General features: G+C 38.1%; 1 protein-coding gene across 1 annotated transcript; it reads right to left on the bottom strand.

Moving 5' to 3' along the window:
• Positions 1 to 5843: 5843 nt before the first annotated feature.
• On the bottom strand, positions 5844 to 6442 carry LOC147840197 (transmembrane protein 100). Its single transcript, XM_087286809.1, has one exon. It carries the CDS (start codon positions 6326 to 6328, stop codon positions 5909 to 5911), a length of 420 nt encoding a protein of 139 aa, XP_087142935.1. The 5' UTR covers positions 6329 to 6442; the 3' UTR covers positions 5844 to 5908.
• Positions 6443 to 24454: the final 18012 nt, after the last annotated feature.

The raw sequence follows: 24454 nt of genomic DNA, 5'->3' as shown, positions 1-24454 counted from the left end.
AAGTGGTGGTAGGTATCAGGATCATTACTTTGTCCCCTGGTTGGAACTCTCTGGGTTGGGCGGGCCGGTTATATAATCGCTGTTGGGCGCGCTGGGCTTCGGTCAGATGTTGCTTGACAATGGGCATGACTTTCTCTATACGTCCTCTCATGTCCCGTACGTGCTCAATCACTGACCGTTGTGGGGCTGGCTCTTGCTCCCAAGCTTGACGAGCCACGTCCAATAGCCCTCGTGGTTGACGGCCGAACAGCAATTCAAAAGGTGTAAACCCTGTAGATCCTTGGGGAACTTCTCTGATCCCGAAAAGCACGTACGGGATCATGAGGTCCCAGTCGCGCCCATCCTCTGCCACCACCCTGCGGAGCATCTGCTTCAGCGTCTTGTTAAAGCGCTCCACCAAGCCATCAGTCTGCGGATGATAAACAGAGGTTTTTATTTGCTTTACCTTTAGGAGGCGGCAGAGGTCTGCCATCAACCGGGACATGAATGGGGTGCCCTGGTCGGTCAGTATCTCTGCTGGTATTCCTACTCGGCTGCACAATAAAAACAGCTCTTTAGCGATTGCCGATGACGTGGCTTTTCTCAGAGGTATCGCTTCTGGATATCTGGTGGCGTAGTCGAGGATGACAAGGATGTGTTCATGTCCCCGGGCCGACTTCGGCAAAGGCCCTATCAAGTCCATGCCAATGCGGTTGAAGGGCACCTCAATGATGGGTAATGGTATCAGAGGGCTGGGGGGTGGTCGTTGGGGAGACGTTCTTTGGCATATGTCACATGCCTGACAATACCTCTTGACTTCTCCATCCAACCCGGGCCAGTGGAAACGATCTCTGATCCTCTTGATCATGTTGGCTGCTCCTAGATGTCCTGCCATCGGGTGAGTATGTGCCAGTTCTAGAACAGTCTCCCTTTTGGTCCTCGGAACGACCAATAGCGTCTTCGTTTCCCCCCGCCTCTCTGCGACACAGTACAGCAGACCATTTTGCACAATAAAATGTGGGAGGGGGTGAGGGCTGGGAAACCGTTCGTTACCGTCTATGATCCGGACTTGTGGCCAGCAGTGCTTCAACGTTTCATCTTCACGCTGTGCTCTCCCGAAATCGCCACCTGCGGTAATCTGTTGAAAAAGATCATAGTACAGGTTAGCCGATGATGACTCACCCCCTCTGTCGCTCTCGGTGGCCATCAGCGCTGTTTGGCGGTCCCGTTGAGCCGGTCCCTTGCTGTTCTTCTTTGCCCGAGCCGATCGAGCCTGATGGTGGGTGAGGAGATCATCGAACCCCGGCCAGTCTCTGCCCAGAAGAAGGGGTACAGGAAGATCTGGAACCACTCCTACTTCGATGCGCCAGCTTCCCGACTTAGTCGCTATAGTGACTCTTTGGGCGGGTACGTGGCGTGTATCACCGTGTATGCATGTAATCGGGATTCGACCTTTCCCTTCTTGATGATATTTTAACGTGTTTGGGTGGACCAGTGTTATTGCACTTCCTGTATCCAGTGTGGCCGTCTGTGTTTTCCCCTCTAAACATACTTTACGGGTGGGAGCTTCGGGAGGGACGTTGCGATGTACCACGCACCCTGCCGTCCAGGCCGGGGCCGAGAGTGTTGTTGGCTCTGTGGGCATTGGCTCGTCGACTGGGCTGGGGACCGCCGGTCTGCTGCCTGGTCGTGTTGTGCCCTCCACCGGTCGCCATGGCGCATTTACCCTCCGGGGTGGCAGAGCCGCTCTCTCCCCAGTCTCCCGGGCCACGTGAGCTTCCGCCAGCTCCACCGCCTCCACCAAAGCGGCCAGCGAGTCGGGGTTCCTCATGCTGGTAAGTGTGCGGAGCCGTCTGGGTAGCGCCCTCATCATCTTTTCAATGACTACTTTCTCAGCGACCTGGACTGCGGTTGGATCTCCTCCCAGTAACCATAATCTTCCCAATCTGGATAAGTTGGCTGCTTGGATCCGAACCGGCTGTTTGTCATCATAGGACCACTGAGAAAATTGTTGTGCTGCGCTTATATTGGAGAGTCCCATTCTGGCGAGTATCTCCTTTTTTAATGCTTTATAGTCGTCATTTTTCGGTGTCTCTAATGCGAAATAAGCTCTTTGAGCTTCTCCAGTCAGGAATGGCGCTAGCATCCTCGCCCAACTTTCCTTCGGCCATCTCTCTCTTTCCGCAATTACCTCAAAGGTGTGCAGGTAAGCATCAATATCATCCAGGTCGCTGAGTTTTGTGATAAATCTATGGGCGCTCACCTCAGAGAACTGGCTGGAACCGGCCGCTTGGCGGAGCTGTTGTTCCATACGGTCTTGTCTGGCGGTGAGTTGTTCAGTTATCACTTGTTGTCTTCTTGAGATTTCCGCTAGATGGCGTACTACCTCTTCGATCGACATGACTCAGGAGGGGATGACAGCCGAGTAAGAGAGCGTGAGTGAGAGAGAGAGCGGATGCCTGTCTGTAAACAGAAGAAAAACAGAGAAAATTCAGTGATTACTTCTTCTTACTGGTAAGTGCTGAATTTTTTTCCCTCTGAAAAAGCGCGCATTCTCCACCAGTTGTAGCGAGGCAGAGGGAAAACAGCGGCACAACAGGATGAGTTTACAGACAAGTCCCCGGAGGGTGCTTTATTTACAAAGTGAATGTGCTGTAAAAGGTGCTCTTCTTTAGGGTGAGGTGCTCTGGTGCTCCGGGAAGTAGGTGAAGGACGGTGAGTAGTCGGGTGCAGGATCGTCACGAGCTGGAGTCCGCTAAGGAGAGACAGAGAGACAAGCATTAGCACAGGGAGTCATAGAAGGAATCAAGCTCATCTTCTCCTGGCGTAGGTTGGGCTTATATGTCTCTCCGCTTGATGAGCTCCAGCTGTGTCCGATCCTGGCTTGATGAAGGTCCAGCTGGGTGAAATTTGCGACCAGGGCGACGTGGCATATAATTGCTCGTTACACGAGTCATTAGGTGTTTCGCCATGACGTACCAACGAAACCAAGTTATTCACGTGCACGCGCAAACCCGGGAGATTTCAAACCTGAGGCCCCGCCCTCTGACGCAGAAACCCAGACACACACACACACACACCCACAAACATGCCGGTCGATTGAAGTCACACTGCAGATGGATTTATTGAGTCTCTACCCAAAGATGAAACCTCAGCATTATAGCCAAGCAGTTGGAAACTACTGGAAACTTCTGGAAGCTACATGCTACAAAGAATACTTCATCAGCGTTTGTTAAAGGAAGGATCAGTAAAGAGTAACTTACTGATGGACGTCAGGATGGGTTTCTTCCTCCATTTCTCAAGTGTAAGTACGTGCGATTAAAGTTGTTGCCTCGTTTACTCTAGCTTGCAAATGTATTTAGTTGTGATTTGTTACTTGTAACCGCGTGTACTGTATCAGGTTAACTGGCTATATTCTCTTATCGCGTGCAAAGTCACGTTAAAAACGCGACGCGTGCTGCTTTGTTAACGGAGCTCCGTGGACGAGGAGTAGTGTGTGTGTGTGTGTGTGTGTGTGTGTGTGCGCGTGTGCGCGCGCTGTCGTCCGGAGGTGTGTGTGTTTGTGTGTGTGTGTGCGCGCGCGTTGTCGTCCGGAGCAGGGTTAAGTGCGCGTGTGTGTGTGTGCAATATGTGTGTGTGTGTCTGTGAAAAGAGCAGAGTGAGAAGCTAGGAGATCTCCTCAACTGTTTTTGGAGTTTTTGCTCAATAAAATAGTCAGTCGTCTGAATTTTCAAGTCCATAGTCTGTATTTACATTGACCCACTGGCAGCTAAAATCCACGCCTACACTATCGAGCGTGTGTGAACTGTGATTACTTTTATATTGCTGATTAGCTGTTGGGCATTTCACTCTCTGACTGAAGGCAGTCGACCAATCGCAACAGACAGTCATTGGTCCAATCAGCGCAGATTAGCTTCGCGCTAAGGAGGGGTTTGGGAACAAATGAATCACTGGACAATTCATACAGGAGTCGCTGGGATAATTAGGTAAAAATAAATGCAGATTATAAGACCACGAAAGTGTTTTTTGACCTTGCATGTATATTAAACTGTTGTTGGAGACCCTTACAACCAAGATATGACCCTATTTCATGTATAATATGGGCTCTTTAAAAAAAGCCATCAAACATCTTACTTATACAGTACATTATACAGTATACATATCAAAATAGCCTTGACGATTTTTTTGTAAATTTAACAGTATTTAACTGTAATATGAAGTGTATTTTTTCTGTTGGACAGTTATGCTGTGTTACTGTATTTAAAAGTTGCATTACTGTGTATTTTACAGTAAAGATATACAATACTAAAAAAAATATACAGTAATATAAATGGTGCTGTATATGTAAATACAGTATTTTTGCTGTACAGTGGTCCTTCATTAATTGTGGGAGTTACATAATGAATAGGGGAAATCCACGAAGAAGTCAGCTTGATTATTTTACAATTATTATAGATGTTTTAAGGCTGTGAAACCCCTCATTACAATATTTTCTTAGATAGGCATTAACATTTTCACACTTTTCTCTCTTGTTTAATCATTCGCATAACTTCTACCTTCTTTTACTGTGCGTTCACACTGAAAGCTGTGAGAGCATCCAAGGTCGCTTTGGCCACCCTGGCGACAACACTGTCTGCCTTCAGCTCAGGTGGCGAGAGCGTCAGAATTCGCTACATTGATCTCGTATTTAAAGAAGACGTTGCAGCATATCAGTTACGTTCCTGTATAAAACCTGCTTTCTAGTGTGAAAATGTTGCACACTTCTTATCAAATTCATTTAACTATAGAAGATCGAGATGCGTGTGCTATGGCTTTGCTCCACTTAATTATCCAGTGTGTCCATATGTCTGAAATATCCGGAAGCAGCAAGACTTTTAGTATTAGTTTGTAAATAGTTTTGTACAGTTGCATGATATTCCCGCTTTTTTAAGGATAAATAAAAATAACATTAATGCACATCAGTAACTCGCTAGTAACTTATTTAATGCATGTTCCTGTAAGAAAACATTGTAAATAATTGAAAATCCGGCGACCGCAGTAATCAAACCCCAACAACTGTGTTCGGAACCAAGGTTCATGTCTGTGTTCTCTGAACTCCTCTCAAGCGGTGGACTTCTTCATTCTGATTGCTTGCCGCCAAACCGCATCATAGCTCATTACCATAAAGTTGACTTGATTTTAAACCTTCTCGATGCCCACACTGGCAAAGACGTGCCACGCTGCTCCTCGCCGCTTATCGCCACCGGCTCTCATTGAAAATGAATGATTTCCGGCTACTGTGACAATCTTGCCGCTTTCGATGTGAACGTACGGTCCAGAAGTCTTACATTTGTGTGATGGTTAGCATTTTACTCTGCCTTTTAGGTGCTACCGTGGGTGCTTTTGATGGTGCAGAATGTTTCGTGGACATTATTGGGTTTGTTGGAAACATACAGACGCCTACAGCACTTCAGCGTCACACTGCTAGCGAATTTGGCAAGCTAAACAGATTCTGTACTATACAGGTAAAATGACAGGGAAGAGATTGATTGACAATGGTCTACAGCCAATCAGGGCGCAGAACAGAATGCATGAATCGGGCCGCAAAATAATGCACTGTAAAAAAAAAAAAACATGTCAAATTGCACTAAAAATATCTGCAAATCGAAGGGTGAACAGTGACTTACCACTAAAATTGATTTACAGTAAGTTACTGTAAATTCTACAGGAAATTGTTAACAGTGTATCTTGTCCTTTTCATAGTTTCATACACATTTTATTAAAACACATGGCTGAAGAATCAAATGTGTCCCCTGTGTTTTCTGAAAGCACTCAGCGTCCAGTTCATTTTTTGTCAAGCAAAGTTTAATAGAGAAAAGGAAGCAGAAGAGAGTCTGATATATTCAACATTTAAAAATATCACAACATAGGTTTTCATTAATCTGCTCCTTCACACAGTGACTCTTTTTAACATAACTTCAGCATAATCATTCACCAGAACGAGGTTTGCTTCTGCCCTTTCTCTTCTGGCTGCAATTCTTCTATTTTTCATTAAGAAACGAAGGAAAAAGATCACAACTACCAAGCTGAAGCTGGTGAGAAGCAGCACCAACCCAAGTGCCAGAAGGTGTGACAGACCATTGTTGACATGCATTGAATTGTCCCACAAACCCACTGACACAACACTCAGTCCGACCAGAGTTCCCCAAACCCCAAAAGCCAACATACAGGATCTGCAGGACAGCTCTGCTCCCCCTGTCACCACTGTAACACCGGCCACAGACACCAGCCCATTGGGTAACGTTACAGTTTCTGATTTTGGGTCATATTTTACAGTTTGGGGGGCTCCAGAATCCATGGGTTCCTCCATTGTTGATGGGCTCCACACAAGTTTTTGATCTTTTTGAAGTTTCCTTGCTTTCCTGTTGATGTGTTTTCCCTTCAGTCCTTCACATTTAACAAAATCAATTTTTAAAAACGAAATCAAAACCAAAAGACTGTAATAAGCAGTTTTCCGGTCAAGTCGTGAATCTTCTGTAATTGATCTTCTTATGTTTACTCATATGGGATGTGTCAGGCATTTCAACACTTTCTGTGAATACAAAACCACAAGTCACATAACATCAGCATATTATTTTTAAAAAGATGATATTAAAAATTAAGTTTTGTTATAAGTTAGGTAAGATCCATCCAGCCAGTTGTTTTTGCAAAATTAAATCCTTTTAAGCCTGGCTATCATATACTGAAGAACTTTATTCCACAAAATCAAGAGGCTGGATGTACAGTGCTTATTCGGCTTATTACTTTACATACTTTAGGCCCAAAAATAATCTGCAGATTTCCTCAGATTTTTTAGCCCATTGTGTCTATTAATTAACTTATTTATTTGCTAATTGTGTGAATGTATATATTTACTGAGATTTTATTAATGCCAGTAATATTATTGACTAATATGCAAATGTTTATTTTTTTACTATACAGTTTGTAAAGTAATTTTTTCTGTTTTGCTTTGTTTACCAAACAAGTGCATGTCATTGGATTTGCATTGTAAACCTTTAATAAAAGTTAAAAAGTTATGAATTTTATTAATTTTTTTATATTACCAAAATCATTTTTACATAAGTCAGCAGATGTTTTTACAAAAGTACAAACATACAGAAATAGCAAAAAATGTCTGCAGATTCTGTCTGGCCTTACTTAACAAATATGCAGACAAAAAAGATTAATCTGGGCTGTAATATTTTCTAGCTCTTTAATATAATGTAAAGCTTGCAGATAGACAAAATGGCTAGATGTAGCCTCAGAATTAGCTCAGAAATTTAGGCTTTTTTTAATGGAAAAGTTGGAATTCTGAGAAATTCATTGTGAGCTAGAAAGATATTTTCTGTCTTTTAGTAGAAATAATAAATGAGAAACCTGCTTTGTTTAACAAACAAGTGGATCTAACAGGATTTGCATTGTAAATATTAAATGGAAGTTAAGTGTTATATATTTTATTTCATTTTAGTTATTATATTAACAAAATCATTTACATAGATTTGCAGATGTCTTTACAAAATTACAAAAATACAGAAATAGCAAAAATGTCTGCAGATTTTGTCTGGCCTTACTATTTAACAAAAATGTAGAGACAAAAGATTAATCTGGGCAGTAATGCTTACTAGCTCTTTAATTAAACATAAAGCTTGCAGTAACATAAAATAGCAGGATGTAGCCTCAGATTTAGCTCAAACATTTGACCTTTTTAATGGTTGAGTTGGAATTCTGATAATTTAATTGTGAGCTGGAAAGATCAGCATATTAAGCACAGAAACCACCACTGTCGTGATAACAAAAATGACGATATAAAAGAACACTATTACTAATATCTATTTCTGAAAGTGCAGACTATATAAATATAAATAATAATAATTAAATAGATTTCTATAGCTTTAAGTAAGAGTTTTTTTGCAATTAATCTCATAATAATGTATTTTTTTCCTCAGAAAGGAAAAAAAACTTTTTCTTTTTCTTATTTTTGGAGTCTTGTGAGAAACACCAATTCTCAGAAAAGTGTAAAAATTGTTAAATGTAATCTCAAGATTAGTTATAGGGAATATAAATTGCTGGCTAAAATGCTGGCTTTTCCCCCCATTTATTTTTATTTATATATTTTGTCACCTTGGCATTATAAGATTCTATCTGGCATTTTTGTCAAAATTGAGTTATTGACATATTCTTATTAAATGACAACCTATTTACATTATTGGATGTTTTTATAAGTTGTTTACATTTAAAAACATTTTTTATTTAAAAAGCAAATGTTACAAACATACCGCTTGCAATGGAATGCAAAACCTTTGAATCTCAATATCTCAAAACTATTCAGAACGCAGATAGATTCTTATAAATCCAAGGTGACGATTTTTTAAAAATATACTAATAGTGAGACTCTCAGAATTATATTAATCATTATTGTTTATCCAAATACGTTTTCATACAGGAATGCTTGTTTATACCATGGAATTAAAAAAATAAATCTGACAATGTCTTTTTTGTCAACAACTGTGACAAAAATAAAAAATAATTGTTCGACAATTTTAACTTTAAACTAAAGTGTTGGAGTTATTATCATTTTATTTTATTCTGAAGCTGAAACAGGTTACAGTTAATTCAATAAAATTATCTAATCGAAGTATTAAAAATTAATAAAAATAAATAAAATATAAATAATAATAATTAACAAATATTTATTTAGAATAAATTTCTCACCTTTTTTCCTTGTATGTAAACGTTCGCACAAATAATATAGCATTCCGAAACATGAAGAGAATCATTCATTTGACTGATTATTTTAAAACGCTGGTAATCCAGTATGTTTTCAAATGTTTTTCCAAAATGTTCTCTCAGGCTCAGACATGCTGAATGCCAGTGCAATGCTCTACAACAATTTATATAGCGTTTCACTACTTGCAGACCAGCCTGTACCCACCACAGAGTCGGCGGACTGTTGTTTTTATTTTCCTTATCATTTGTTTGTTTCCATTGCCCTTTGTGTCCCAAAGGAAAGCGATGTCTGTCATTAGACATCATTATGACCCATTAACTTGTATTTATCTAAGACTCCCTCCCTTCCTCTGCTCCCACCCTCACTGCCTTTGCTCAAGAACCCACTGGCTTTTTAAAAGGGGTATTGTTTTCTAACCAGAAAGTTTGCTTTTCCCTTTGAAAGCAATTTCCCCTTTGGTCTCCCCTGCCCTTTTTGACATTTCAATTGCTATCCTGTCTACGTGCCTCGTTCTCAGGAGTGAGAAATGGTTATTGTGCTAAATCACCACTGTCGTATATCATAATCAATTCCAAGCTCAAGAAATATCTGCTGTCAGTTGTGACTTTGAGTCTTGTCGGTATTCAAATGGTAAATTTCTTCATCTGTAGCTATGTTTACATCCAAAGAGGCAAATGAAACTAGACTATCAAATAAAACATTTGTGAATAAAGCATCACTTCCATCCAATGAGTCAAAAAGAACAAAATCATAATTTGATTATAAACTGACACCAAGTAACAAAAAGGAAAATGGAATTTACTGTGGTTAGAGAAGTCACGGTGGGCCTTTCTTCTTTTATAGTACATTACTTGCACCTTAGATGAAGACAGGTGTGAGGTGTGAGAAGATATTTGGAAGTGAAGCAACTCAAGAAAGTTCTGGAAGACAATACCAAAGCACTTTGACGACAGACTTAAATTAAGGGATTTTAAAATTACCAAAACTAAAGATGTTTTACAATGTGGTCGATCTGCTAATTTGTCAATTGATGCTGTCCCACAACAGCCATTTTTGTTATCACATGATCTCCTAAATAAAACAACATGACTTTTGATGCCACTTGTATAGGAGATCTTGTCCTTTCGGTCATGACCCAAAGCTCATGACCATAGGTGAGAGTAGGAATGTAGATTGACCGGTAAACCGAGAGCTTTGCCTTTTGGCTCAGCTTCTTTTTTTACCATAACAGTCCTGTACATCGACCACATTAATGCTGCTGCTGCACCAATCCGCATGTCAATCTCAAGTTCCATACTTCCCTCACTCGTGAACAAAACCCCAAGATACTTAAACTCCTCCAATTGGTGAAGGACTTTCCTCGAACCTGGAGATGGCAAACTACCTTTTTCCAGTGGAGCACCATGGCCTCGGACTTGGAGGTACTGATTCTCATCCCAGCCGCATCACACTCTGCTGCAAACCCCTGCAGTGGATGCTGAAGGTTCATGTTTGATGGAGCCAACAGAACAGCATCGTCTGTGAATGGGTGAGGAGCTCTGTCACCCGGGAGGAGCTCCAAGTGGAGCCACTGCTCCTCCACATCGAGAGAAGTCAGCTGAGGTGGTTCGGGCATCTGCTTCAGATGCCTCAAGGACACCTAACTAGGGAGGTGTTCCAGGCATGTCCCACAGGGAGGAGGGCTCATGGAAGAACCAGGACATGCTGGAGGGACTATGTCTGGGAACCCCTTGGGATCAACCAGAAGAGCTGAAGGAAGTGTCTGGGGAGAGGGAAGTCTGCAGTTCTCTCAGACTGCTGCCCCTGCGACCCGGCCCTGGATAAGTGGATGAAAATTACATGACATGACATGGCTTTTGATGCACAAGCTGGAATTTATTTGGTAAATGTGTTTCCATCATAGTTTATGTGCATTTTTCCTCTTTGGATAAAAAAACTTCAAGAGTTCACACTTAGTTAATGATTGATTATAAGCAAGTTTGGCATGCTGTCCCGGGAGAGAGCCCTGAGCTCAAAGGTTCTTGAGCCCTGGGCTCCCTCTTGTTTGAAGGGCGAGAGGGGAGCCTTGAGCTCAGGTAGATCTTGACAACTCCCCCTTGATAAAAACTGATGACTAAAAATTGAATGCTATTAAAAGATATGCTGCATGGTAAGAGATTAACTGTAGTGCAAAATTTAGATTTATCAATTCACTTGTTGTGCATGTTTTTGGAATGTGGGAGGAAACCGGAGGACCCGGGGAAAACCCACGCAAGCACGGGAAGAACATGCAAACTACACACAGAAACGACCACTGGCCTGTTAAAGTACTAGAACCGGTGACGTTCTTGCTGTGAGGCGACACTGCTAATCACTGGGCCACCGTGCTGCCCTATGGAAGGAAAGGTGAAGAGGTAGGGGTGGAAGGCGGGATTCTTTAAATCGAAGATGACTGTAGTGAAAAAACCCTGGCTCTTTATAGTGGGTTAGGAATGACCTGATTGGTGGATCATGCATGCTAATGCAAAATCCAGCTGTGTTCAATCATAATCACGTGCTCCTCTTGAAATAAGTTTATGAATAAACGTCACATATAGGTTTTCTATGCGCATTTTCAAAATGTAAACACAAATTGCCATTTCCATTAAGCGTTTTTATGCGATAGTCACATAAGGATACACTGTAAAAAAACGTTGACTCAACTTATAAATTTTAAGGCACAAACTTAAATCAAGTCAAGTTAAATAATTGGGTTGAAAGCTGAGTCAACACTTTCTTTCTTTTTTTGACAGTGTTGGTGGACGGAAACAAGCGTTCCATGATATCAATCTCCAGAGGTGATTTTGATGTGTATCATGGTGTTATTTGCAATTTGATCAGATTCACTCCACTGACACGAAACCACACTCAGCCAGCACAACAACAACTACGCTAAATCTCTTCACCAGTCCCGGCAATCCTTCTACACCACGTCCCACAATTTGCTGTCAAGTTGGGCGCGGTGTAATTCGCTCTGACAGGTAATCCAATAAAAGTGCTCTTGAAATCCCTGGAATAGCGCAGAGAAAATCCCTGTGCTAAAAGAGAGAAGAGTGAGGTGTGTCTGGTGTTTCCAAGGGAGGTAAATAAATCCAGAGATTAAAGGCAGGCCAGACCTGTATCATGAGAGTGTTTTGGAAAGTTACAGCTTAAGGTCTAAATGTACGTGTGACCTGATGAGGGAGAATTTATAGGGACAGAGGGAAAAAAAAATCCAGATTTTTTTTTCCTGATCATAGGAGAGTTTCAACGCTTTTATACTGTATAGGCCTACAATCTCAGATCTTACTAATTTAATGTGTTGAATTAAATCATTAATTCATTCATTTTTTTGGCTTAGTCCCTTTATTAATCTGATGTCACCACAGCAAAACCACCAACTCATCCAGGATATGTTTAACACAGCAGCTATCCTTCCAGATGCAACCCATCACTGGGAAACACCCATACAAACTCAATCACACTTATACACTATGTCTACGTTAGTTTATTCAATTCGCAACAGGGGTTCCCAAACTTTTTAACGAGCGACCCGCAAAAATACATAGCCAGTGACTCGCGACCCCCAATATTCTCAGAGGTAGTTATTAATATATAATATATAAAAATATGTAAACATACACACACACACATTCCAATAGGCCCAAGTTTATTCAACACGAAATTTTGAAGATTGCCACTCGGAGACCATCCTCCATGTTTAGTTGTGGCCTGTATTTGTTTTTTATATCCAGTACATGAGTGCCGTAAAGGTGTTCAAAAGTTCAATCTGGTGCCATAAAATCAATATGATGTGTCTTTAATGTAACCTAATCGTCCCAGGCGTAGCATAAAATTAACTACTATTTTAATTAACTACTATAACTATTAACTACTACTTTTTTCTTCTGTGGGTTATGGATAAAATATGGTAATTTTAATAAAGTTTAATAAAATTGAATTTAATTTTTGGAAATCCCCAAGCAATCATTGTCCTACAACCCCCTGGGGGTCCGGACCCCCGTTTTGAGAACCACTGACCTACAGCACATGTCTTTGGACTTGTGGGGAAAACTGGAGCTCCCGTAGGAAACCCACTCAAACACTGGGAGAATGTGCAAACTCCACACAGAAATGCCAACTGACCCAGCTGAGGCATGAACCAGCAACCTTCTTGCTATAAGGCGATTGTGCTACCCAATGTGTCGCCTGAATTGTCAAATTTTAGTAATAATTTTTGATAGCTTAAAAGATATTTTTGAATAGACACAATTTTAAAATTGGCATGAAATCAAAATTTACTCTTTGCATTTGTATATGTATTTCACTAGCAAGGCCCACACCACGCCATGAAGTTAGGGCCAACTTTATTGTATGCATGTAGGGATGAAAGGATAGAGAAAGAGGTTTATAAGGGGAAGGTGATGGCGGAATGTAGGGAAATGGGCAAAAGGGAGTAAGGGATGGGACCGTATGTTTATTTGGGCATCCTATGATGATTGCTCAAAGAGACTCAGGACAGAGTAACATATATGCCGAGTATCATATCTGCCGAGTATCATATCTGCCCCCCAATTCAACCTAGGACGAAAGAGAACCCAGCAGGCACAGGACATCAACATGATGTCAGATTGACGTTGTATCCCATTGTTGCACCGTTGTGGGGATGTTGCATTTTGTTTGTAACTGAACAACGGGTTTATGTCAGAATTATGTCGGTTTATGTCAATGTCCAACATCCAACCTAAAATCAACCAAATATCAACGTCTAATGATGTTAAAGGTTGACATTGTATGGATGTTACATTTATAAGGATGGCATGAGGTGAACGAGAGGGTTGACCTGTGATTGGATGTATCTGTGATTGGATGAGATGGCAGAGTGACACAGGGTCCTGCTCCTAAACAACAGTTAACTAGTTAACTCCATATTGTAGTGCTTAATATAAACAATATGTGCCCTTCATTATTTTCTAAACATTTATTTGGCCGCAGAATCTTTAATCAATTGCCATAACATTCCCTTTCGCTCAAACTGACTTTCTTCACTTCTGGTCACATGGAAAGCATTTAGTGTGAGGTTATCACTGAGTGTCACATTTCTGCCCTGCCTTTGTGGGAGGTAGTGATTTAAATGAATATGACAGGATTCAGTCTGTAAAATTTTGCTCACCTTTCCTGTCATCATTGTTGTCACGATCATCAGCGATCTAGCCCTTCTATATTGCTGGAAACCCTCACTATCACCTGAACTACAATTCCACCACCGAACTGCACTACATTTCCCATCAGGCACCTCACTCACACACCAGTTCCACATCACCCCTGATTACGTACACACAGCTGGACACTCATCATTGACTAATATCCTGGATTATTTATAAACCACACTTGCACACACTCAGGGCTGAGTCCTGTTTACTTGTTACAATAGAAAGTGTTATTCGCGTCTAGTTTTGCAGTACCTGTTGATCCTTGCCTTGCTTCTTGTTTATGCTGTTTTCTACCCGCACTGACCTCTTTGCCTGTGACCACAACTACTCTGTGGATTACTCTCATGCTAATGTTGGTTTCTGTTTGACCATTGCTAAGCTTTCAATATATTGCATGTGGATCCTCAACTCCGTTGTACACCGACTCCAATGTTACATCTGAAACACCCAGACATTGCGGACGGCCGACTTTCAACAATCTAATCAGTCCTCAAAGGACATTGTCATTCTATTCTTTAAATAAGTTAAGTTTCCTTAAATAAGGAAATATTTGCAGCAATGATGTATATTTGTTATCTATATTGCTGAATTCACAAACCATCTACAACATAGGTCTCGAACTCGATTCCTGGAGGGCCACAGTTTTAATCCAACCCTAATCAAACACAGCTGATCCAAATTATCGAGTGTTCAAAATAGTCTTGAACACCTTGATTAGTTGGATCAGCTGTGTTTGATTAGGGTTGAAGCAAAACTGTGCAGAGCTGCGACCCTCCAGGAATCGAGTTTGAGACCTATGATGTACAATGCTGAGAGCAACATTTAGATTAATTTATAAATATGTGCAGCACTTGCTTCTAGAAACACTTTTCAGAACAGCCCGATCTCAAAGGTAAAAGCTTCTCATTCATACAAATTTCTAAGATATTACTTGTATCTAAATGTATGATTTATAAAGAGGCATGCCCCAAAACCCACCACTAAACCTACCCCTCATTGGGGGATGAGCAAATTATACTAAAATGTAAGAACAAGATCGTACAAATCAATAAGATTTAGACAATAATTTAAAAAGCTACGAATTAGCATGAGATTGTGTTTTCAGAACTACATCTAAGAGCTCTCGGACCCGCACAAAAAGCAAGGTTTCTTGAAATTCAATTCATAAAAAAAGGTATCAAGAACCGCCCATATACCCACACACTGTTTCAAGCAGGGAAAGTCCTGTGCAGGCATCCTGGTTATACGTCAGCGGCAGGACTCACAAGTGAAGTTTCATAAACTAATTTCGAGAGGAGCACTTGATATGATTGTGCACCACTGGCCACTCATCCGTAATCAGTAATAATCCAATCAGAATGATCCTAGCTTAATAAAAATGGATCACTTTCTCCTTATTGCACCTTCGTTTTGGAAGAATCCCCCCTTCCACCCCATCTCCTCCTTTTTCTCCCCTTCTAAAGGGGGAGCGATCGAGACCTACCTGATCTCGGTTCTCCTGATATGCTTCTAGACCAGGCGGGAGCCCTGGGCTCAAATATCTCCGAGCTCAGGGTTCTCTCCCGGGACAGCATGCCAAACCTGCTATAAGTGCCAAGCATATCTAAATGGGAACTCTTGAAACGCTCTTTTAAATATGCAACATGTACTGAAGAGAAGAAACTTAAATTTAGTGCTTTGAGTCTAAGAAAAACGCCTTACAAATAAAATGTATTATTATTATTATTATTAAATAATGTTTATTTTTGTGCACCAAATTTTCTCAATGCTTAATAAAATTACAATTGAACACATTTAATTGAAGACATGGACTGTTTTGCTGATGCAGATTTTTGCTGAAATCTGCAGACTCTTGCTGTTAGAGAGTTTTCGGATTTAATAAAAAAAATTGTGTGTGTGCGCGCACTTGGATGGATAAAATGTAGAGCACAAATTCTGAGTATGGGTCACCATGGCATGCATGCCACGACTTGCCACACCTTCACATGCCAACACCTTCACATTCTATTTAATCAGCTTCTGAAGGCCATTTTTAAGGATTTATTTATTTTTTAACATTTTAAGATACACGTCTTAATGCTATTTTTGTAAATATAACTACTTAATGTTTCTGCAAATTAGTGGGTAATTCATATGACTTTGTGAAGTCGTAACTAAAAAGTAAGTTGTAACTAAAAGTTTGACACTAATCACCACAGTGATGACTTACTGTATGGTCACACTTCAACAACTTTATACACATTCCTTAAAACTTCATTTCATTTCATTCATTTTCCTTCAGCTTAATCTCTGATTTATCAGAGGTGACCACAGTGGAATGAACCGCCAACTATTCCAGCATAGGTTTCATGCAGCGGATGCCCTTCCAGCCAGGTCAGGGTATATTCTGGCAAACCGTTTCCCAATCACGCTTTGCAATCGGCAAAGCAGAACGGAGCACACGCCGTTTACCAATTCAGGATGGATAACTCGCAAAGCAAAACTTTCCTGCGTGCTTTCCTAACATATCGCTATCAATCCGCATTGAAAGCAAGAGAATATAAACGTAAGAGGCGGGGCAAGGGTTTACGTTTTTCAAATTAAAATGTTTAAACGTATATGTAGGTACATCCGAATAAATAAATTGTGGGAATAATTGGGGAATTATTCGGTAATTGTGATATGGGAATTCAGAAACTTATTGTTTTTGAGTATGTGGCATGAAAAAGATAAACCTTGGTTAAATCATAAATTATAGCTCTAAATTGATAAATAGGAAAGGTTCAAGTCATTGAGATCGTTGAAGTATATTTAAAAGTTAAAAATAAATAATTAATATAGTATCATATATTTATGTAGTTATTTATTATTTATTTTTCTTGTAAATATAGACGCACACCGGCCACTTTATTAGGTACACCTTATTGCATAGGTGTCAGTTAATTCTTTGAGGATAGGAGCTCTGCAGTTTTGCTCCAACCCTAATCAAACACAGCTGATCCAAATAATCAAGGTGATCAAGATTCTATTAAACACTTCGATTTACAATTACGATTACGAGTTGTGTTTGATCAGGGTTGGAGCTAAACTGTGGAGAGCTGCTACCCTCTAAGCATTTACTTTGGCACCTATGTCTTACTAGTCTTCAAAACTGCCTTAATCTTTCGTGGCATAGATTCAACAAGGTACTGAATAATATTCCTCAGTGAATTTGATCCATATTGACATGATAGCTGTATGCAGTTGCTGCAGATTTTGTCGGCTGCACATCCATGCCAATCTCCCGTTCCACCACATATATAAATTTACTTTTTTTTTCTTTGTAACTGCATGTGAGCATTATTATATTTAAGATGTCTCAAACAGATATTCAATTTACAAGCCAGAATTTTAGCATTAATCACTTTAAACTCAATTTAGCCACTAGGTGGCAGCACAAGACCACTTATTGTGGATTGCTGCACTTGTAGGCTTGTTTTTCATTCTTAAAGTCACTAAAATTGAAGTGAAGACCGTTCTGAATTACATCTCGACATGGTCAATGTAATTACATTTAAAATAAAATTTAATCAAGCTTACAGCTTAATTTCTATATTATAATTTCCCAGTTATTACATTCCAGCATGTTTGTGTTTTAGTGTCATCCTAAATAATGAGACTTAAATAGCTTAAGTTTCCTAAAAGCTTTTAAAAGCTTATATATACATGCGTTTATGTGTATAAATGCTCTATATATGTTTATGTGTCTGTGTTCATTCATTCATTCATTTTATTTTCGGCTTAGTCCCTTTAATAATCTGGGGATGCCACAGCAGAATGAACCGCCAACGTATCCATCACTGGGAAACATCCATACACATTAATTCACACACAAATACTAAGAATTTAGCCAACCCAATTCACCTGTACCACATGTTTGTGGACTTATGGGGGAAACCGGAGCACCCAGGGCAGAGAAATCCAAGCGAACACATGGAGAACATGCAAACTCCACACAGAAACACCAACTGACCCAGCCAGGACTCAAACCAGCGACCTTCTTGCTGTGAGGCGAACATGCTACCCACTGTGCCACCGTGCAGCCCATGTTTGTGTTCCAATTGATTAATATGACTTAACATAAAGTTACTAATAACTTATTATCTTCATTATAAATCTGTGATAGTTCAACAATATATATTTACCAGGCAAAAAAATGGATTTGTACTGAATAAAACACTTTTCTTAGTGCATTTATAAATAGTTATAAATAGTTTTATTCTCAACACCAGTACATAAAGTAGAATGATCCACCTTTAAACTAAATGAGCAGCTTATTAAATATGTTAATCTAACTACCCAACGCATTTGACCGAAAAGAAAACCTTTGACCAATGGAAAAAACTATTGCCACGCCCCTACTGGAAAAAAACCTAACCAATGAAAAAACGATTACCACACTCCCTCCTCCCTGATTTGATACCTCTCAGTCCCTTTCAAATTTCACACTTTTATTACATTATGCCTAAATTCAGTCGTTCAGTTCAATATTATATATTGTTAATACCTTTATAAGCTATTACATTTATATCTATCACTATTAACATTTGTGCATAATAGCATACATAAATTTAAATATTTCATTAATTCCTTCTTACTTGTTTATGTACAAAAATGTCCTGCAAAATCAAGCACCATGTCTAGCACTTAAAGTTTTTTTGTCTGCAGTTTTTCTCTCTTTTTAAAATATATTTTCATGACAAAACAGTAACAGGGAGAGTTATAACTCTTACACGTGAAATAAGAAAATGCAGGGGGAAAAACAACAAAGAAAGAAAACAAACAACAAAAAAATGTGGTATTAATAGGTTTGCATGAATCAAGTTTTGAACATCATCAATATATAAAAAGGCGAAAATGCGAGTAAAGTGTATCCTTAAAAAGATTGTCACAATGCATTAAAAAATAGCACCGGTTTTCTTAAGCAACTATTACTCAAAAGTTATGTTTTCAAAAGAAGACAACAATTTTGAGGAGAAACGTGTCGCATTTGCACATTTAACAGCTTAATTCAACCCAAAATCTGTTAGTGACACCGCATTCAAAAAACAAATGTGAAGCTACAGATACTTCATCTACATATCCACAAAACAAGCAAGTCACATCAAAATAACCATAACTATAAATAGATAAATTAACAGGATAGATTTTGTGCAAAATCTGTTTCAGTAGCACAAATTTATGTTTTTATTGTATGTTTTTAAACAGAATGGTTATGTGCGTATGATATGTAATAGGCTACTTTTGGTTAAGATGGTGTGTGTAAATGGTACAGACGTATTTAAGCATACAAAAGGTAATATCTGTGTGTAAGAACACACCAAATACAAACAAATCTATGGATGGCAATTTTCAACAGAAAAAAAAAAAGTGCTTTAAAATAAAAAACTGAATTTTGACATAGGCAGTTGACACAAATTTTAAGTAAAAACTGTTATATTTATGTAGTTCAAAGTCTGTTTGAGAAAAAAGACTCACTCACTTTATTAATATTATATTTTTATGTTTTACTTGAACTGTACCATAAAAATATTGCCAAAATACAGCCAAAAACATGTGTAATTGCTAAAAAGAAAAAGAAATCTTGAAATAATAATATACAAATAGTGTGAGAGCAATTTATCTGCATTGTATGGACATTTATCTTCATATAGTGTTTTTTTTTTTAATAAATTATAAATAATATTTTTTCTCTATGACTTGTCAGAGTTGTTGGACAACAAAACTTAACTTTTTTATAGTGGACTATTTTATAACTATTTTCATGAAAGTTAACAATGTAAATAAGCTCCGAGATAAAACTTAACAATTGCACATGGGCTTCACAGGGAGCTTCAGCTGCATGATTTGTATGGGGTCCTTCCAGTTTTTACTTTACAGAAATTAGTTTACAGAAATAAAGAAAATAATTACTATACTAATACTATTCAGTGCCATTTGTGTCCCTAGGGCATTATATGGTACAGAATAATTAAAAATTCAACAAGAAAAAAATTCTGATAAGATTATCCAATTTCAACAATAAGACCCGATTACAAGTGCTAAAATTAAATTAAATTTAAAATAATTACTCTAATTTCAGTGCAAGTGGCTGAATTGCCATGTCCCAGTTTATGTATGCCCATGTTCAGTTAAAAGTATAATTTAGAAATCCGAATAAATACTATGCTTTTTATTGATTTTTTTATTGTCATATAATACTTCTCACCAAATGCTATAGTTTTTAATAAATTAAAACATTTTAACAAAATCTTTAAATTAATGTGTGTCCCTGAAATGGATGTCTCCGTTACTTTAATTGTAATCCACATAAAAAAATGCCCACTGATTGTTTCTCTAGTCACATGATTCTCAGGAATTCCCACAATTATGGAAATTGTCTACAAGAAGCAGAGTTAGTCTCACTCTTTTATCTTCTTTTATTTTAAGCATTTCAGAGTAGTTTTCTGTTGTGATAAAACATAACATGTCTACCCTGTTACCCATTTTCATATAAGGCAGGGGTGTCAAACTCAATTCCTGGAGGGCCGAAGCCCTGCACAGTTTAGTTCCAACCCTGCTCCAACACACTTACCTGTAGGTTTCAAACAAGCCTGAAGGACTCAATTAGTTTGATCAGGTGTGTTTAATTAGGGTTGGAACTAAACTGTGCAGAGCTGCGGCCCTCCAGGAACTGAGTTTGACACCTGTGATTTAAGGGAAACATTTTCTTTTCTTTTTTGTAATTTTGAGAAATACCGTTATTAACATGTTTCAAATCTTCTTCAGATCCTCATGTGCTAGCTCGTTGTTCACCATAATGGTAGTAATGCCTGAGTTTTGCAAAAAATGTCACTCCTGTTACTGTCCACACTGTTACTGTTTTGCTCATGGCTTAAACATGGTTTATAGATCAGTTTAAACCATGTGCATGATTTTTTCAGGGAACGGCACGCTTGTCGGCTACAGAAAAGCGGAAATGATACAGGGCACGTCATGGTGCAAACCAAAATAAAATATCGATTTTAAAATAATAGTTTTATTTGCAATTTTCAGTATTTCACTATTTGTACTCTAATATCTGTATGAAAATGCTCTTTATATTTAATGTGGCTTTTTGGACAATTAATGTGATGTCTTAGATGTGACATTGAAAAATGTTGCTGTGTTTTCTTTGGTAATCGAATGAGAGTGTGGCAAACAAGTTGCCTATATAGTTCCTATTGTAATGTTATTGTAATGTTAACCCTGGTACTCCTCTCTCCACCCTGTTAATGATTATTATATATTATATAATATAGTTTTTTCATATTAATTAAATAAAATCAACATAAATTACACATTTTTCTGGTTACTTGTATCCAAAGAACTGACAAAACTAAATCACTTAAAAACAGGATTTAATTGCATTGCAATCTATTTTTATACTAAATGAAATACATAAATTTACAATGTGTCATCATAGCAAGCTTTTTTAGAGAACTCTTGTTTAGTAATAGCTTTTAAAAAATACTATTGTTGGTGTTCTAAGCTATAACAGGCATGCGCATTGTAAAGTGAGGGACATTTTAGCCCTTGGAAAATGTAAATATTATAGTAACTATTTATTTTAAACACCTTTAAAATGGTATGAGAATGTTCTGTAAAAGGGGAACATTTGGCCTGTGTTAAATGTGAAAATTCTGTAAAAAATGCTATGTAGTATCCTGAACTGGACCAGTATATTTTTTCTTATAGTTCAACATGTGCTCCTTCAACTGAAATTATAAAAATACCAGAAAATGTAAAAAAAAAAAAAAAAAAAAAAAAAAAAAAATCAGTGACAGTTACTACCCTGAAATGGCACTGAATAATAGGAATGAACCATAAATTAAAAAAAACGATTAATTAATTTGATTTATGAAATTTCTTAATTCGTGCATTCAGTCTTCTCTGTCAAATTGCATTACATCCTTTTTTTTTTAATAAAACAGTTTCTTAATCTTCTGACAAAAGACTTCTGACTCTGTTCCCCCAAATTGTCATCTCTTGGTTGTACAAAAATAGAGGACTACTTGGATTAAAAATAGTCAGAGTATAAAGGTTACAATGAGTTATTTTATCTGAAGAAGGAATATTAGGTTAGTTGTTGTTCATCTTTATAACTATGACTGGTATTGTATTTAATTGAATTATTATTGACTACTGTTTTCTCAAAGTGCTACAATACTTGCAGATAATTGCTACTGTTTGCAATAGATTACGTTAGATGGCCCATAAGGAGCAAATATTTTAATCATTTATTGAATCATTTATTCGTTTTCAGCTTAGTCCCTTTATTAATCTGGGGTCGCCACAACGGAATGAACTGCCAACATATCCAGCTTATGTTTTATGAAGCTGAGGTCCTTGCAGCCGCAACCCATCACTATATATATACTTAAATCACCTGTACAGCATGTTTTTGGACAGTGGGGGAAACTCAAGCACCCGGAGGAAACCCACACCAACACAAGGAAAACATGCAAGTTCCCCATGGAAATGCCAACTGGCTCAGCCCAGGCTTTGAGGCGATTGTGCTACTCACTGCACCACCATGATATATTTAAATACTAAAAATAAAATACTGTGCTGCTATTGTCACATCTTTTTACTAAGAGTAAATATCCTGTATTACTAGCCTACACTCAGTGTAGGCTTAAAAATATAGAATGGGCGCAAATGCGCTGTACTTCACATTAACATTAAGCATATCTTTTTTTTTTTCATTTAAACGTACGCCCACTTTTAATTTGAAAAACGTAAACCCTTGCCCCGCCTCTTACGTTTATATTCTCTTGCTTTCAATGCGGATTGATAGCGATATGTTAGGAAAGCACGCAGGAAAGTTTTGCTTTGCGAGTTATCCATCCTGAATTGGTAAACGGCGTGTGCTCCGTTCTGCTTTGCCGATTGCAAAGCGTGATTGGGAAACGGTTTGCCAGAATATACCCTGACCCAGCCAAAACCCAGTACTGAGAAACACCCACAAACACTCACAGACTTATACATTATGGCCAATTTAGTTGTAATGTAAACTCCACACAGAAATGCCAACTGGCCCAGCTGGGACTCGAACCAGCGATCTTCTTGCTGTGAGGTGAAAGTACCTGAAAAAAAAACCCAAAATGAATTAAAGCAAGTGAACAGCGGATCTAAAGCTGCGAGTGTGAGTCAGTTGTTGTTGTGCTAAGGAAAAGGTGTGTGTTTGGCTAAAGAAAGCCTGGAGTAGATGTCAGATAAACATGCAGCTAAAGCACTGCCAGCATTTATTTAGATTGACCCGACTAGAGGGAGGCTGTATTTGTCACAGGTTCAACAATCTAATGATATTTACAAGCGGACTTAAGCAGAGCCGCTAGAACAGCATTAGCCAATGAGCCAAACATGACCTGATGATTTTATATGCAGTTCTCTTAAGGCCTACAGTGTATGTACCATACACATACCACTACACTGAGGATAAAACAATTGAAAAACAGATGTCCAACCAGATAATTACCCGTATGTTTTTTTTTTTAATTAAACCTTGATTAGAAATAAATTTGATTAACAGATAGTGTTCATTTATTGATAGATTTTTTTTTATTGACAACATTTCAAATTATTATTATTTTTTTACAAAACTGTTTTCATAATAATGAAGTCTTTAGAATTCATTAGAATTAGCCACTTTTCTGACAATAATTAACATAATTATATCTTTTTTATAAGATTGGATTGGTATTTTTTGGCAGATTTTTTTCAGTGTACAAGCACCATTCAATCATTGAGGAGGATAAAATACTGTTGTTTAAGTTTACTAAGGAAAAACATGTCTTTATGATTTAACCCTCTACCTCACGCATTATGATAAACCTGTAAATATATATATATAAATATATATATATATATATATATATATATATATATATATATATATATATATATATATATATATATATATATATATATATGTGGACTGTTTTTCTTTTCTTAAAATGGCTTAACTTGCAGTGCTGTGGAAAAAAAAAAAGGAAAAAAAATCTTTTTTAAGGTACAATGTCCAACAGTGAATCTTAGAAATTTCGAATTTACAACTTTCCTTATAATTAATATATTTTTTTTGTGTGTGAAATAACTTAATTGGTGTTGCAGCAATATGAGCTTTAACACAGAACTTATAAATAACACCTTGACCATACATTATCACAACTCATATTCCAAAAGCTTTCATTTATTCTATTTTTTTTTGCTGAATATTATTGAAAACAATCATAATATTGTATTATCATGTATACTATATTCAGTAAATATAAATATTTTCTCCAGTAAATATAACAAATAAATAACAAGTCTAGTATATCCAGATGCATCAGAATAATGTAGTTACTAGCTAACAATGTTTATATATATTATATTATATAATATACTACGCATGTCTTATCTGCATCTGAGCTAACTTACCTGAACTGTCTCTATCAAATCTCCAGTCTGCATCCTTCTCATGGTCACTAAACCCATC

This window comes from Danio rerio, chromosome 16 (genome assembly GCF_052040795.2).
Source record: "Danio rerio strain M-AB ecotype USA chromosome 16, GRCz13ab, whole genome shotgun sequence".
Classification (NCBI taxonomy): domain Eukaryota; kingdom Metazoa; phylum Chordata; class Actinopteri; order Cypriniformes; family Danionidae; genus Danio; species Danio rerio.
The sequence above is the reverse complement of the archived record's forward strand: the minus strand, read 5'-3'. Positions and strand labels throughout refer to the sequence as shown.